General features: G+C 39.9%; 1 protein-coding gene across 2 annotated transcripts in view; it reads left to right on the forward strand.

Annotated features, from left to right (window-relative positions):
- The first annotated feature begins 342 nt into the window (after window positions 1-342).
- The window catches only part of LOC128030711 (uncharacterized), a 199,003-nt gene continuing 182,697 nt past the window's right edge, over window positions 343-16,648 (forward strand). For both annotated transcript variants that reach the window (XM_052618574.1, XM_052618573.1), the window contains exon 1: window positions 343-434. In XM_052618574.1, coding sequence (XP_052474534.1) covers window positions 362-434 — 73 coding nt within the window. In that variant the 5' untranslated portion in view covers window positions 343-361. The remainder of the gene's footprint in view (window positions 435-16,648) is intronic.

Genomic DNA, 16,648 nt, shown 5'->3' on the forward strand with positions numbered 1-16,648 from the left:
CATTTTAATTTATTATCATTTTCACTGTCACTGAGTCAAATAGATTTCAGATAGCACTGATGATTTCATTAGGTGAATGTTAAGAGAAGGAAATTAAATGAAAATATGAACAATTCATATAGCTAATTGTTTTAATTATTTAAAATGTGTGAAAAATTACACATCTGACATTATGCACAGAACACATTTCCTACTTTGGCTCTTCAAAAACTCCCCATTGCTAACTGAAGGCCTCTGAGCACATAAAAATGACTTTATTTCCTACTTCCGCATTAAATTTGGAGTAACTGTAAACAGCAAAGTGAAGTTATGTGGCTTGTGCTCATATAGTGTTCAGCTGTCCAGCAGTGAGCATCTGTATATGATGAAGAGTTTTCAGCTTTCTTATTTCCAACTCCTGTATCTTCTAACAGCAGCATTATTAGAATGTAAAGGTAAGTGTCTTTTATTTGAAATCAAATTCATTTAACCAACATATAAATATTTTTAATGTCATTCATAAGTTACATTGTTACTTTTTTGGAAATTTCAGCTGAACTCAATTCTTGTTAAACAATTGTGCTAACAAATGTGTTCTGACTTAAATTTTAAAGCAAGAAAGTGTGTCACTAAGGACAGTCTTTGTTTTAATTTTGTGTGTGTTTGTGTGCAAAGATTAACTCAAACAATGTGTTTATCTAAAATTGATCTAAAAGTCATTTTATTAATTTAATATTGGTATACACCATTTAGCTGAAACAAAGAGACCCTGCAAGCAGGTTCATCAGTTGAACATAAGCCATTTACTTGGTGACAGCATGTCTATTTCTTGCCAAACAACAACCCACCCGCTGGATTCTCTGACAGTCAAACTACGCAGTATCAACCAAGATAAAGTCATCCTGATGTCTCCAGACATCTCTCCAGCATCAGAGCACCAGAGATGGTCTGTGAGGAATGATGCTGGAAATGTTACACTTGATCTGAAAGACATCAGATCATCCGATGGTGGTCTTTATGACTGTCAGGTCTACAGGGATCAGGACTGCCTTCATACAACTCGATTTAACCTGAGTATTATAAGTGAGAATGCAGATTTTTCAAAAAAGCTAATAACCACCATTGGAGAACCATATACATGTATAATATTACTACTTCTGTGTTTCTCTTGTTTCAGAGTGTAAAGTTTTGAACCCTGTCCATGCAATGATAAACTCTTCAGTGTTGCTGCCATGCTCTGAACATCCTCTACAAAACAGGACTGAACCAGTCACTTGGAAAGTTGTTAATGGTCACCAATCAACAGATGTAACCCAGTATCGTGCTCCTTTCAAGCCCTCAAGCAGCACAGAGAAACCCCCGGACCCCCTGTACATGAGAGCGAAACAACTAAACAACGGATCTTTGCTTATAAGGAATGCAGTACAAACTGATAAATTGTGGTATCGGTGCAGAGTGAATGAAAAAACCTGCTATGAGACGAAGCTGATGATGAAAGGTGTGTTTTCAATCCAGTGTTTTTAACCCTAAAGTTTCAAACCGGACTCTTTGACAGACATTGATTAGTGTAATTATAAATGTGAATTGTTGTGATGGGTTAGTCAAAATATTTTTGGATTATTGTGGTAATTAATATAATAAATATGTAAGTTAAATATATCTTGGTATGGGTTAGATTAAAATATTGTGGTGATTATATCCTGTGGTTAATCTGTCTGTTTGTTAATAAAGTAGATGTTGATGTCCAAATGTTTATACAAGCTTGATAATGTTTTTATACCAGCTGTATTACTGTCTAAATATGTAATTATAGATACATTTCGTACTTTAAAAGTAGATTGTATTTTGATTACAAATGATAAAACATTTTATTCAACAATTTTGGAAACGCATTCCACAACATTGTTATCCACAGGTATACTGAATTTATTTGATTAAAAGAAAAACCCTAATCAGTCTGACTAATATTCATTTAAGTATATCTTTTCTCTAACACCAGCTGCTGACAATACGGCTGGCCAAACTGAAGCCAACAACAATGAGAGTGAAACTTATCTGACAGTAGTAGTGATGCCCACAGCAGTGTCTCTGTGTGTCCTCATATCACTGACCATCTGTGTCATTCTTTATTTCCAAAAACAAAGTCACAAAACCAACAGTCAAAGTAAGTCCACAACTGTAGTCCTGAAAAGTTAAACACTGTTAAACTGTTCTTTAACAGCATAATGATGAAAGCTTATTGGGAAAAAGGAGAAACCAAACATACACATTTGCATGCGTGTATACTGATTTCTCTACTAACCAGTTAACTTATCAATGAATTTAATTGATGTTCGAGTAACTGCAAGGTGTGCTATCACTATGTTTTTTGAATTTTAATGTTTTAAGTTTTCTGAGTGTGTTGCTATAAGACATGAAATACACACAGCTCATATCATTGCATCCTGATGATGAGAGTCTTCATGTTAGAATGAAAGTCACATTATGATAGCTGATCAGATAGTAAAGTACTTATTTTTTATATCTTTTAGTTGATTTGAACTGCTGGACTACCGTACATTATTCTATCATTTCAGGAGGTAAGTGATATTGATAATAAGCCTTTGTGCAATAAGTGTTTTTTGATGAAGTGTATTTAATAAAACTTTTACTTGCAGGGTTTGATGGTCCATTCAGTTTTTTAGATGAACATAACACCTGAATCATGACTATAAGTCATTAATTTTATATTTTACAAAAAAATATGTTAATTGTTACATCAAATTGGTTTGGACTAATTTACATTCTTTTTCCAATAAGATAAATGTCATAAATTCATAATATATCCTAATAACATGGACACACACATATACTGTTTATGCAGCACACATCTGCAAATATGCATTTATTTAATTCATTTATTTTTTTATTGTATCTCTTAACAATTGGTGTAAACAAACAGTAGTCCTGCATGTAAAGCACAGGGCAGATATTTAATGTGATTTTGTTCTTGTTGATGTTTTCTTTAAATAAGGAATGACTCTCAATCTGGGGCAAATTCTTTAATATGAAATTTCATGCTCCTTCTATCGCAAAAGTTCACTTTTTTTATTGATGATTTATAGAACTGTTGATTGCTGTCATAAGGAAAAACATAACTGTCAGGGTTATGGACCAGGGGTGCGTTTCCCGTACAACGACGTAGCTCGCAGATTAACCACCATAGTACGATCATATGCATCATTATGAAAACAAACGACCTAGTCACTCACGACTGTTTCCCGAAACCATGGTACCTGTGTCGCAGACATAGACAGTAAAAGAAATGGACACAGCGACCCCATTGGAACTCAATTGAGACAAGTGAAGCCCATTTTTAGCGTTTTTTTAGCACTTCCGTTTCTGACGCGCAGACTCAAACGAAGCTTGACGACGTCATTAACCTGTCTGCCAGATGCAAATCTTCTAGTAGCTGTGCGTGCAAACTGCCATCATTAATCTTGCAGAGACGGCGAGCTTGAGCGGGGAGTTCTTTGGCGCGAGTGAGCAGCAGTAAGTATTCGGATTAATTATTTTGTATAGTATTTTAAAATGTAACGCCAGTACGCCATATTAAGTTAATTGCCTGCGAGCTTCTCCTCCTGTCTGTACGGTAATGCGACAGAGAGACGAGTGGTTATGACGCAATCGTTAGCCTATTTTTTACAAAAAATGTTTATACGGGGCCATAATGTAACATAGAAGGTAATGGAGCCCTTTATACATTGTCGTGTATCTTTAGAAATAAATAATGGACAAACGGAGTCTTTAAAAGCCTCAGATGTAAAGTTATTCGCTGTCAAAGTGACGCCAAAATGAATGGGAGTCAATGGGAATGCTAACGCAAGTGAAGTTCTGATAAAAGATGGCAGCCCCCACCCGACTTCAACTTCCGGTCGAGTTCCTTGCCCCCTGGTCGCAGATCCAAACCATAGACAGTAAAAGAAATGGACACAGCGACCCCACTGGAACTCAATTGAGACAAATGAAGCCCAGTTTTAGCGTTTTTTAGCACTTCCGTTTCTGACGCGCAGACTCAAACGAAGCTTGACGACGTCAGCAACCTGTCTGACAGATGTAAATCTTCTAGTAGCTGTGCGTGCAAACTGCCATCGTATATCTTGCAGAGACGGCGAGCTTGAGCGGGGATTTCTTTGTCGTGAGTGAGCAGGAGTAAGTATTCTGATTAATTATTTTGTATAGTATTTTAAAATGTAACGCCAGTACGCCATATTAAGTTAATTGCCTGCGAGCTTCTCCTCCTGTCTGTAATGCGACAGAGAGCCGAGTGGTTATGACGCAATCGTTAGCCTATTTTTTACAAAAACTGTTTATACGGGGCCATAATGTAACATAGAAGGTAATGGGGCCCTTTATACATTTTCGTGTATCTTTAGAAATAAATAATGGACAAACAGAGTCTTTAAACGCCTCAGATGTAAAGTTATTCGCTGTCAAAGTGACGCCAAAATGAATGGGAGTCAATGGGAATGCTAACGCAAGTGAAGTTCTGCTAAAAGATGGCAGCCCCCACCCGACTTCAACTTCCGGTCGAGTTCCTTGCCCCTTGATCCAAACTCATAGACAGTCGTTCTTCTTCTTCTTTGATCAAATGGCTCACTGGAGACATGAACACATACCGCCACCTACAGTAATTTGGTTTTATTCTCTCTTTTCTTCGACTCGAATTACGCTTTTGAAATGACATTACGTAGGAGTCGAGTAATAACGAATCATTCTTTTGTTCTGCAATACATTATACACACACGGAGTTAAAAATTAGCTCTTTTCTGATCCCAATGTCAATAATTTCACAATTTCAGATAAATACTATTTCTTATGTAATATTGATAGGCTACTTAACCACAATTGAAAAAAGATGGGTTTTGAAAAACTGTGATGTACTGTTGTGGATTGCTTATTTTGCTCATTCTTTCCTATTTATGTCTTGCCATTCTGACGTGTTAATGAAAATGACACGAAAACCCCAATTTTCAAAGCTTGAATTTGCAGTTCTTTTTGAGGAGGTGGAAAATAGTAAAGTCCAGCTATTTTCAAAGCTGAATAATAGCATTACAAATGCTGTCAAAAATAAAATCTGGGCAGAAATCACTCAAAAAAATAAACAATGCTAGCTATGGATATGCACTAAGCCCAGACAAAGTCAGGAATAAGTGGAAGAACTTTGCAAGTGTGAAAAAACAGAGGGCTGTGGCATGTAAGAGGGAAGCAAACAAGACTGATGGGGTATCAGTTCAGTTCCTCTTGTCCCTACAGAGGAAGAGACAGTTTTGGCCATCCTGGGGCCTGTTGCAATGGAAGGATCCTTGGAGATATAGATATGTGCATCAACCAGGCCTTTGCCTTCAAAGTCCAGGCCTCCAACATCAGGCCCTCTCCATTCTGGCCCTTCAACATCAGGCTTCACATCTTAAGAGGGCAATAAGAAGAAACAACGCATACACTTCAGTTGTTAGCTACACTGAATTATAATATGCAGTTGGAAATTTATGGAGGTGGTGGGTGATGGCCTGATGGGTGGGTGACGGAAGCACACATGCTTTTGTGTGGGCCACTTCTGCAGTTTGCAGGTGGCTGAAGAGGGTGCATGGCTTTGGTTATAGCTGGCTGCTGGAGACATGTCCTCTTCGCCCATACGTCCTATCACCTGTGCAGCATCCAGTCATCACTGCAGTTTAAACCATTTGTTTAATCTGACATAATTTCTGTTAAATATTTGGTTTCTTTGCCGATATGCATTAAATGAACACTTAAAAACATAAAACTTTTGCAAACAGTGTATAATCTCTCTCTCTCTCTCTCTCTCTCTCTCTCTCTCTCTCTCTCTCTCTCTATGTATTCACACACAAACACATTTGTAGAGAGTATTCTATATTCTAATTCTGTAAAAACAAAATCACTCACTTATTTATACATTTTTTTTGTTACTTTATTTGGGTACATTCATTTAAAATTAAAAATTAATTTACTATAAAAATACTGTAATTTGAGTGTTAACATTTTATGGAAGTGAAAACCTCTAACACACTGTTTTACCAATATTGTTATATGAGACATATGTATTTTGGAATGTTTTTACAAAGATAACTCCCTTGACAAACTCACCGTTTCTTCGCACGAACGAAACAATGGCTGCGTTCTAATCGGCAAGATTAATGCTTTCAGGGGGCACTTCTAAGGGAGAATAATCGCGAGGGCCACGCTGCTATACAGTTTCAAACTGAATTTGTAATAATAATAAAAAAGGCGAATTATGTAATAAACTTAAACCACAACTTTAAGTCCTTTAAATCACTCAAAGTGGATGGTGAAATCTTCTAAAGGAATAGGGCATAGGGTCGATGACTCTGAATAGAACACAGCCCAGGTGCGGCGCAATCAATGACGTCGACACAGCAAACTAACGTCGAACTATGCCTCTAACCACAGGGGGAGGGCTGCCGTTCCAACGACACAAGTTTGCGATGCAGTTTCCGAATGTTCGTTTGAACTATGGTTTCGGGAAACATCGAATCGTTGAACTACGTTGGTAACGACGGAACTTGCGACCATAGTTGGTTTTCGATGCTTTTGGGAAACGCACCTGGGTGTGTGTTTTTGCTCCCTGGCTGTGACCCAGTTTCTGTCTCCATTGATTGTATTAATTTGATTCCAGGTGTGTCTTATTCTTCCTTATTTACCCTGTGTTTAAAATCCCTAATCCTTTCAAGCAGTGTTGGTTGTTTCTGAATGTCCTTCCATGTGTTCCTGTGTCTCCCACGGTCCCCTTGTGATTGGATTATTAAAAGACATGTAGATATTGAAGAAATCCTCGTTTCTTGCTCTCCGAGTGTATTGTGACCAGTGGCGGTTCTACATTGAAATACACCCTGGGCGAGACCCCTTTCGAGCGCCCCCCCCCCCCCCCCACACACACACACACAAAAAATAGCAAACAAAGTTCTGCACAAACAGCAATATTTTATTATAACAACTGTTTTCATATGATGTGATATCATTGCATGCATGTTTCCAATTTGCCATTCCTGCACTTGTTAAATTGATGTTCCTCTTGGAAAACAATTTACAGCAGAAGCAAAAGAGGCTGTTGTTCTTAATTGAAGAAATCAGCCAACTTCTTGCCATCTTTTCACCACTTACTAATGTCTTCTTAAAATATTAGTGGTGGCAACTTCTCACATTACTCTCATTCCTACGGAAAACAAAGCCAGGTGGCACTTTACTTGGTCCTCTGTGAACCAGCTCAGTCCGAATCCTGTCAGTCAGATGTGAGGGCCAGTGGGGCTCAGTGGGGGTTCAGCTCCAGGCATTTCTATCAGACAGCATATTGGCATATTACTCAAAACACATAGCAGTGAAAAAACACAGTCCTACTCATAAATTATCAGAAATATTAAAATTACATTAAATTGCAGTTGTCTTGTAGCCCCCACACACACACACACATACACACACACGATATGCACACCTGAAAGCTCATGCTGGGTAGAAGTAGAGGCAAAGAGGTCTTCATCCTCAATATCAGATATTTGTGGAGACATATTTGTAGCGGAGGAGGTGGTTGGCTCATCCTGACCAGTGGTAGAGGATGCTCCAAAATATTTTAGAAGTGCCCCTGAAATTGCAATTTAACTGCATTTGAAATCAAAAGACCATAGGATAATGTTTTATAAAGCTAAAACAGCCTAGGGTCAAATTGACTCAAAACATAATAGAAGGGTTACATAAACATGCTCTTACACACTAAATGTCTGTCATTACACGCTATATCCTCCTAGACCCGAAAAAAAACAACATTTATTTATTTCATTTTTCCCCCCATGTCATCACATTTTTTAGAGCATAGAAACAAATAGTAAAACAAATACATTGAAAAATTATATTTTATTCACGTTATGCTATGGTCACTGGGACTCAGTTGTTTAAAAAATAAAATGACTTTAAATTATATGTATAGGCAAAAACAAAAACTTTTTGGGTTTCAGGATATTTTTCAGCCAAAATTTGTATATCAATCTAACTTTTCATGGAGGTACCATTAGGTTACTGCCTCAAATTATACGCATGACACACTTTTAAAGCATCATAGCAAAAATGCTAACAAAGAGTTACGTTATACCCACCATCAATTAACATTAGCCCTTCATTCATGAAATGGATACTGTAATCATACAGAGACAATAGTTGCATACCTTTATCTTTTGCTCGTTTCTCCTCTTCTTCTTTTCCGAAATTGGGCACCTGGCTTTGACCTTTTCTTCTCCATCTCTGTTTATTTGGCACTCGACAATCAACAGATTTCCCATCCCCCCAACTGTCACTCAGGACCAGAAGTCAGGACTAAACCAATTCACCTTGATGACCGCATAATCGTTTTGTATTACCTAGTTTCATTTGCAGGAACTATAGGCCTGTATATAGGCCTGTATTATAACATTATGAATGAAATGTGCGTTATTTGGAAGAAAGTCGAGGTGTGTGACTGACTTTAGTCTATTATTAATTATATTACTAGTGTGGATCCCCTGTCCCCGTCCACCCCCGCCCTGTCCGTTCCATTTGAGAGAGACCCAGAGGTGAAATGTCGCACGCGCCTCTCGCCCCACTCCCTTACACTTCTCTCACAACACAACGCTTCAGTGGATATTTTCAGCAAGCAGGGGCGCCAGCAGCTGCAGGGAGCGCCAATTTGCCAATTCCACACACAGTGAAATGATATAAATGACGAAAAACCGCTGCGCGACACAGAGGATTTTTTGTTTATCTACTCGTGCTGCCGCCCCCAATGTGTCCCGAAAAAATGACGCCCCGGGCGGCTGCCCGGTTCGCCCGTGCCTAAAACCGCTACTGATTGTGACAGTATCAGTGGTGTGATGCATTTTTATACAGGACACACTGTAAGAGACACATAATGACAACTCTTCTGTAGAATGACTCTTGGATTTTCTTCTTTTTTTCTGCACATATTCTTTGATATAATGTTTGCATTGCAATAAACTATTCTGAAAAGACTTATATCTGTGTTCCAGCATATGAATTAAGTTATTCCCTCTATTGTATTTATTTATTTTTTTCTGTAACATACCATTTAGCAGAATAATGGTTTTGTCCACTTTTACATTATCATCCTGATAAATTATGGATCTAATTAACAAGTTTGCAAGACAAAACCAAATTTACAAAAATAATTAATGTAGACGGGAGTGAGGCAGCACTGATCCTCTGCAAATCATTACTGTTGCTCTGCAACATTTCACATTAAAACTCAGTATACAAACTATCTCCGGGCATAAGAAAACTCCCAACACATTTCAGGACATCCTAAGGTTCAAGCACATAGATTTAAGTGTTTTTGCAGAGAGAAGAGCTCTGTGGTGTCCTCTCAGCGACGGTTGGAGAGGAAACTAAAGGAGCTGAACATCACCCTGGATGAGGAGAGACAGCAGAGCAGAGAGACCAGGTGAAGAATACACACGTTACATGTGCACATATAGAGCAGTGTGTGTGTGTGATGATCGGTGTGTGTTAGAGACCCGTGGAGTGTTTCTGTGTTTAATGCTGTGTGGTTCTTGAGCTGACTCTGCGTGTGAAGGCTCTGAAGAGGCAGGTGGATGAAGGAGAGGCAGAAGCAGAGCGGCTGGAGGGATTGAGGAGGAAGGCCATCAGAGAAATGGAGGAGATGCAGTCCAAAGTCACGGCACTAGAGAATGAACTCAAGTACTATGTGTGTGTGACTGAGAGACAAGATAATGGTGGAGTACATTTATATTTCGTTTATTTATTTGTATTGTGTTTTTTACGATACAAATCATTGCTAAGCAACTTTACAGGAAATTAAATTTCTACAATATTTACTAGTAGCTCATAAATTGTGATTGTCAGTTTATGTGCATATGACAGGATATTAAAAAAATTAAATAATAATAATACAAGACGTAGTCAACCAGACGATGAACACTTATAACAGCAATAATTATGCACTCTAAAAAACACTGGGTTAAAAACAACCCAAATTGGGTTGTTTTTAACACAACTGCTGGGTAAATATAGGACAGAACCCATATGGGGTTAAACTAACCCAAGAAGTTGGGTTATTAATTTTAACCCAGCAAATGGGTTGTTTTTTCTACCCAAAAATTGGTTATTTTTACAAAAATAATGGGTTAATTTGATTTCATAAATGGGTTATATTTTCAAAGGAATTTTTATGCCTTTTAACATTAAATATACCACATAATAAACAAACAGGACAACATTGTATTATCTTTATTTTTCTTTCAGCATATTACACTTTGTAATTACACTTTACCTCAACCAAAAATTCAAAAGATCATACAAAACTAAAAAAATAAAATTCCATTTATAAACAGTATTTAAAACAATTTCTTTAATTTTTATGGTTTGCCTCTGTAACTTTTCTAAACTGTAAATGTTTAGAAAAAAACATTTGAATTCATAAACTCCAAAGAACCACAAGGTTTAGTAATACATTTAAAAAATAACTCATATTATTTTTAATCCATATGCTCATGAAATTCATTAAGTCCAAAAAACCTCAAGGTTTTTTTTTTAAATATACAAATACTTATTTTTAAATAATCCATAAGCACATGAAATTAAAACTAAAATTCTTTACCTCAAGAACTGTTTGTTACAAAGCACATTTGTTTTAAGTCTACATTATGGACCTGTTGTTTTAAGTCTACAAAATGAACACAAAAATAAATCTATGAAATACAACGTATTGGCAGTAAAATATTTCTACATAAAAATGTAATTGATAATCATCAGTACGCATAAAGTAATACTCTTCCTCAAGCAATAAAACAGTTGTTTATACAAAAAAAAAAACAGAACAAAAATCTCATGTGCAAATAAAACTTAAACTAAAATGCTACCTCGTGTTCTTGAACCACTGTTTGTTCAAAGAACCTCTTATAATCTACTTGCAAGAATGTAGTGCCCAGTGCAAAAATTTCACTGTTGGGGATTCACTTCCCTCCAACTCAAAAATATTATGAATAAACTCCCTAATATAGAAACAATGTTTCGGTTAGTTTACATCAAAAACATAAAACGATTTGAAACATACATTTACTGTCCCAGTGAAGTGAAGTGAAAGTGATGTGACATTCAGCCAAGTATGGTGACCCATACTCAGAATTCACGCTCTGCATTTAACCCATCCCAAGTGCACACACACACAGCAGTGAACACACACACAAACACACTGTGAACACACACCCGGAGCAGTGGGCAGCCATTTATGCTGCGGCGCCCAGGGAGCAGTTGGGGGTTCGATGCCTTGCTCAAGGGCACCCAAGTCGTGGTATTGAAGGTGGAGAGAGAACTGTACATGCACTCCCCTCACCTACAATTCCTGCCAGCCCGAGACTCGAACACACAACCCTTAAATTGCGAGTCCAACTCTCTAACCATTAGGCCACGACTTCCCCTTAAACAATAGTGCTTTGTTCCAAAGCTTCTCCTGCGAGGATGACAAATGCCCGCGACGCAATGTGTCCATTTTCAAGTTACAGGACATAAGGGTAAGGTCTTGATGCTTCAGCCTGCTGGAGGTACTCCATATTTGTTCCAACCTAAAGGACAGATAATGCAAATGAATAAAGGTGAAACAGAATGGGAGTGTCAGGGGTGTGGGTATGGGTGGTGGGTTGGGGATTCATTCAAAACTGTTTATTCAATCAATAGCAAATATTAATTTATTGTAACAATATTTCACAACATTACTATTTTTGCTGTATTTGGATCAAATAAATGCCTTTGTAAGCAGAAGAGACTTAATTTAAAAACATTTAAAAAATCATACCGATCCCAAACTTTTGAATGGTAGTGTATTCAACCTGGTGAAGTCATTAAATGATTGAAGTAAATTTCTGTAAGTCGTACTTACAGGCTGAATGTCAATGAAAGCTTTTTTGCTTTCATCATTGCTGGGTCGGACTGTTTTTCTGCCAATTTTGTAGGGTGGAGGTAGAAGCAAAACAGGTAACAGCTTTAGTGCAAGATTTCCCTTTGCATCTGTAGGAAAATAATATTACATTCATCAACACTAGTAAAAACAGTAGCGAGTTGTCATTGAGAATATAAGGCCAGATTTACTAAACAGGTCAAATTAGCGTGAGTCCAAAATCCCATAAAAGTGTAGACTGAAGTGTAAAGTTGTGCTGTTGATCCACTGACAATATGCAAATAAAAAAAAAACACAGACACATAATGACCAACATATCCTGCATTTTCTAGCAGCATTATTGCCAAGCACAAAAATGGGTTAAAATATATAAACTACCACAAATATGCAGTAATGTTAGTTGCAAAAAAAATGTGGGGATACTGGAGAGCCAGAAAACTGCCAGTAATTCCAACCGGTTTATATACCAACTGCGTTGTGCAGCTGTCCACACTCCATGGGCTGGTAGCCCTTGACAAACAGCTCCCCAACCGGTCAAAAACGCATCCGTCGTGACGGTCTCTGGGAAAGCTCAAATCCCCAGCCGAACCCCGGTAGGAGAAACTCGGTTGGCATCCATAGCTTTAACGACATCACACAACTCCGTGTCACCGAAATCGTCGGATGCGGAAGACAACGGGGTGAAATATTTCGTCTTTCCGCCCATTTTTCCACTGAAAAGGGCGCATGTGAAGTAACCCCAGACAAATTACGGGGAATGCCGCTGCCAATCGTCTAAGTGGTTAACAGACGGACGCCCTGGAGCCGCAACGGGGCCAGAGCTACATCCATGCATCTGAGAAGTACGGGGTCTACGACTTCTATAGCCCCTTTGCTCAGCAGAGTTGACATCTCCTGTCACAACACTGCTATTACCATCAGTTTACCACCGTGGAAAGAATTCTGCGGAAAAGAGGTGGGCCTCTAAAAAACGAATTGGTGTATCCGTGACAATTGTGCATAACACCCATTGAGAAATGCGGGGCAAGCGTTCCACGCGACCCAAAACGATACTAGCAGTCTCAAATTTCCGCTTTCTGCAACGCTGTCATACACATAAATGTCCGTGCACGGAAAAGCCTGCGGCATTCGTGCACAGGGGAAGTGTATGCATAAGAGCTATTGCGTCCCGTTGTGTATAATCCTGAAACGTGTCCACGGCAGGAATTAGACCAACAAATTGAACATCAGGCTCTGCCGCTAACTAAAACGGCGGCTGTGCGAGCCGTCATAAACGGGTCGTCTGTGTAAGACCCTTGAATCGCCCCTCGAAATCTGAAAGCTGGATTGCGCAGTGTCTGAGGGATTATTATTTATTTATTTACGCCTGGCGTTACAGCCCGATCCAATGCTGCTCGAAGTGCTGTTTGCTGCGAGACAGTCAATGTTAGAGCGTAGGGAAGGCAGTGAGAGTGTTGGATGCGCATTAGTGGTCCAACAGCACTCTATAGTGGAGGGCACAGTCCCTGGCAAACATGAAGGAAAGCGCATGCGTAAACTCGCTGCGTTTCGTTGTGTATAATCCTGAAGCGTGTCCACGGCAGGATTTAATTCACCAAGATAAAAATCGGGCCACGTCGCCATTGCGAGAACGTGGCGGCTGTATGAGCAGTCATAAACTGGCCATCTTTGCCAGCCTTTTGTGCCGTCCCTCAAACTCTGAAGGCTGGATTGTGCAGAGTGTCTGAGGGGGCGCTCAAATGATAGCTCAATCCAATGATGCTCGAGGTGGCTTTGCTGCGAGACAGTCAATGTTAGAGTGTGGGGACTGCAGTGAGAGGGTTGGATGTGCATTAGCAGTCCAACAGCACTCTCTAGTGGAGGGCACAGACCCTGGCAAACATAGAAGGAAAGCGCAAGCGTCAAACTCGCTGCGTTTCGTTGTGTATAATCCTGAAGCGTGTTCACGGCAGGATTTAATCCAACAAGAAAACATTAGGCCACGCCGCTAGCGAGAACGCGGCAGCTGTGTGAGCCGTCATAAACTGGCCATATTCGCCAGTCTGTATGCCGTTCCTCAAACTCTGAAGACTGAATTGTGCAGAGTGTCTGAGGGGGCGCTCAAATAACAGCTCAGTTCAGTGACGCTCGAAGTGCTTGTGCTGCGAGACAGTCAATGTTAGAGTGTGGGGGTAAGAACGAGAGGCTTCTCGTAAAGAACCGTAATAAGAGAATAAAATTTGCCGAAATAGACACGACTCGATACGTCTTAGACGAGACTAGTTCGCGGCGGAGTTTGGCGCGATCCGTTCGGCTAGAGAGGTAGTCAAACGGCATCGCTATATAATAGCAGTCCGCCATGTCACTTAATCGTGGCAAAAACCCGCGCCGTTCGTGATATGCGCTGATAAGGCTGCTTCCAGGACCTCGAAACCTCTTGGTGGAGGTCCGTGAGAAGGGTAATTTATCCACCGCGCGGATAGCCACATAATAGCACACTGAGGAAGGGGAAGCGCGTTTCTCCTGTCTGCTCGGAGGGAGAGAACCGCTTATGCCGGTCAGAGCCTACTCTGAGTTCGAAGCTGTGGTTAGACAACATAGTATAAAAGCAAAACTGCTCTGATTAACGCGCTCGAGTAGGGAAGAGCGAGCAAGTGGAAAAACTCCAGTGCATCACTGTATTCATAGTCGAGCCGCAATATCGCCCCTAACCAACACCTCGTGCGGGGCCTCGGCGACCGCAGAAGCGAACGGTGGGGGTTAGACGCGAGGCGACTGAAGAAATAGACTCCAGGGCGCGGATACTTTTCTTTATTTTACCATAGCCGTAGGCTATCACAGAGAGAACATGTAGAGAGGCTGCAAACGAATCTCTCATGAGTGCCTCCCTGTGATAAACCCATATACGGCTCTTACCTTTCGTTGACTCATCGCGTCCGCGAAAGAGGAGTTAAACACTGCTCGAAGAAAATCGCTGGAGAACGCGAGATGATAGGGCACAGATGATTCGCTATTCCTGAAGGAATGAAAATCTGAGCGAAATGGCGCGCTGCACCCAGGTATATCATGCGTGTGCATGCGTAGGGTGGTGCCATGCGCCATTTGGCCAATAGGATTGGCGGGATGGTATAGGGCTTCAGACATTCGTCACACCGGAGGTGTTCCCATACGTGGTGACGTCACCGCAGCATCGAAGTGACCTATGATAGGGAAACTTATTTACTATCCAGCAGGCATTACCAGCAAACCAAAACGAGCGAATCTGGCGGTGCATTTAATGTCATGTAAACGTGACTGTTGTCGCACATTTCTTTGCCTTTTTATCGCTCGTTCGCTCATTATTATGTTATGTGTGTAAATATGTTTAAAAATACATGTCAAATGTATAAATGTATTGATACGAACCTTATTTCTCCAAATATTACAGCGTGTGTGTGGCATCCACCTCCACCTCGAATTCAGTCTGCCCGCGCTGCGCTGATCCTGCGCGGAGTTGATTTGACCCAATGAGCTGGGTTATTGCGTCCGAGTGGGGGAGGGGTGCATTGATTCAGCTCTCAGTGAAAACGACCCAGAAAATAACCCAGCGGTTGGGTTACATAGAACTACCCAAAAACTACCCAAGACTGAGAAAATAACCCAAAAAATTTACCCAAATGGCTCAACCCAGCACTTGGGTAGAAAAAATAACCCAGGATTTTTTAGTGTGTGTGATTGCATGGTAAGTAGCAATATTTGTTAGTTCTGCATGTTGTTTCAGGGTTAGCACCATATGAGGCCCTCTGAGGGGTTGGCATCATCTCTTCTCAGATGTTCTGGATCCAGACTGGAGCTTGTGTAAATCCTAGTGGCAAAACAGAGAAACAAATAGAGACATAGTTACTGTTCCAAAAAAGTAAAATTTATATGTTTAACCCAAGCTAAAGAATAAGAATTTGCATTTGATCAGATACAACTGCAGTCACAAATTATAAGATGCATTATTTGAATGCTTTGCGAAAGACATGTCTTTTTAATATAGTTTAAACAGAGCCCAGCAAACATTGGTCCGACGGCGACGTCGTGTCCCCGGCCAAAAATAGTCGCAGTATGACGGCATCAATTGGTAGAAATATGTAGCACAGAACATTTCCTAAAAATGCATTCAGACACGTTTGTACATGTCTATAGTTATATGGGGTTTCATATATAATTGTTACTTTGACTTTTAGCTACGTGTAGTTCTATGGAAGGCAAAAAGGGTCAAATACACGTGAATTTTAACGCGTCACCAACACATTAAATACGTGTATTTCACGCGTAAACAACACGTATTTAACGCGCTAAATACGTGTTGTTTACGCATGAAAAATCAACGCGTATTTAACGTGTATTTTAGGTGTTAAACATGCCTTAAATGCACGTGAAGTACGCGTTAAAAACGAGCGCCAACCTCCCACTCTCTCTCGTGAGGCCAATAAGGAAGTGTCTAAAACTGCAATTCATCGACTGGCCGCTTGAGGCTGGCTGCAAAAGGGAATCAGTCCCATAGACTCCCTATGTTAAAATGCCCAACTTTACAGCAGGAAAAAACATGTTTACAGCCTGGTTCAAAAAATGATTTTGGTCTAAATAGCAAATTTTGCCCTTCATGACAACTGTGAGGGGGGTGAATTTTTTTTATAACTCAATTAAGTCTTTTTTTAAGACTTAAAGTTCTGCATAATTAAGGGCGTAGCC

Source organism: Carassius gibelio, chromosome A16 (genome assembly GCF_023724105.1).
Source record: "Carassius gibelio isolate Cgi1373 ecotype wild population from Czech Republic chromosome A16, carGib1.2-hapl.c, whole genome shotgun sequence".
Taxonomy (NCBI): Eukaryota; Metazoa; Chordata; class Actinopteri; order Cypriniformes; family Cyprinidae; genus Carassius; species Carassius gibelio.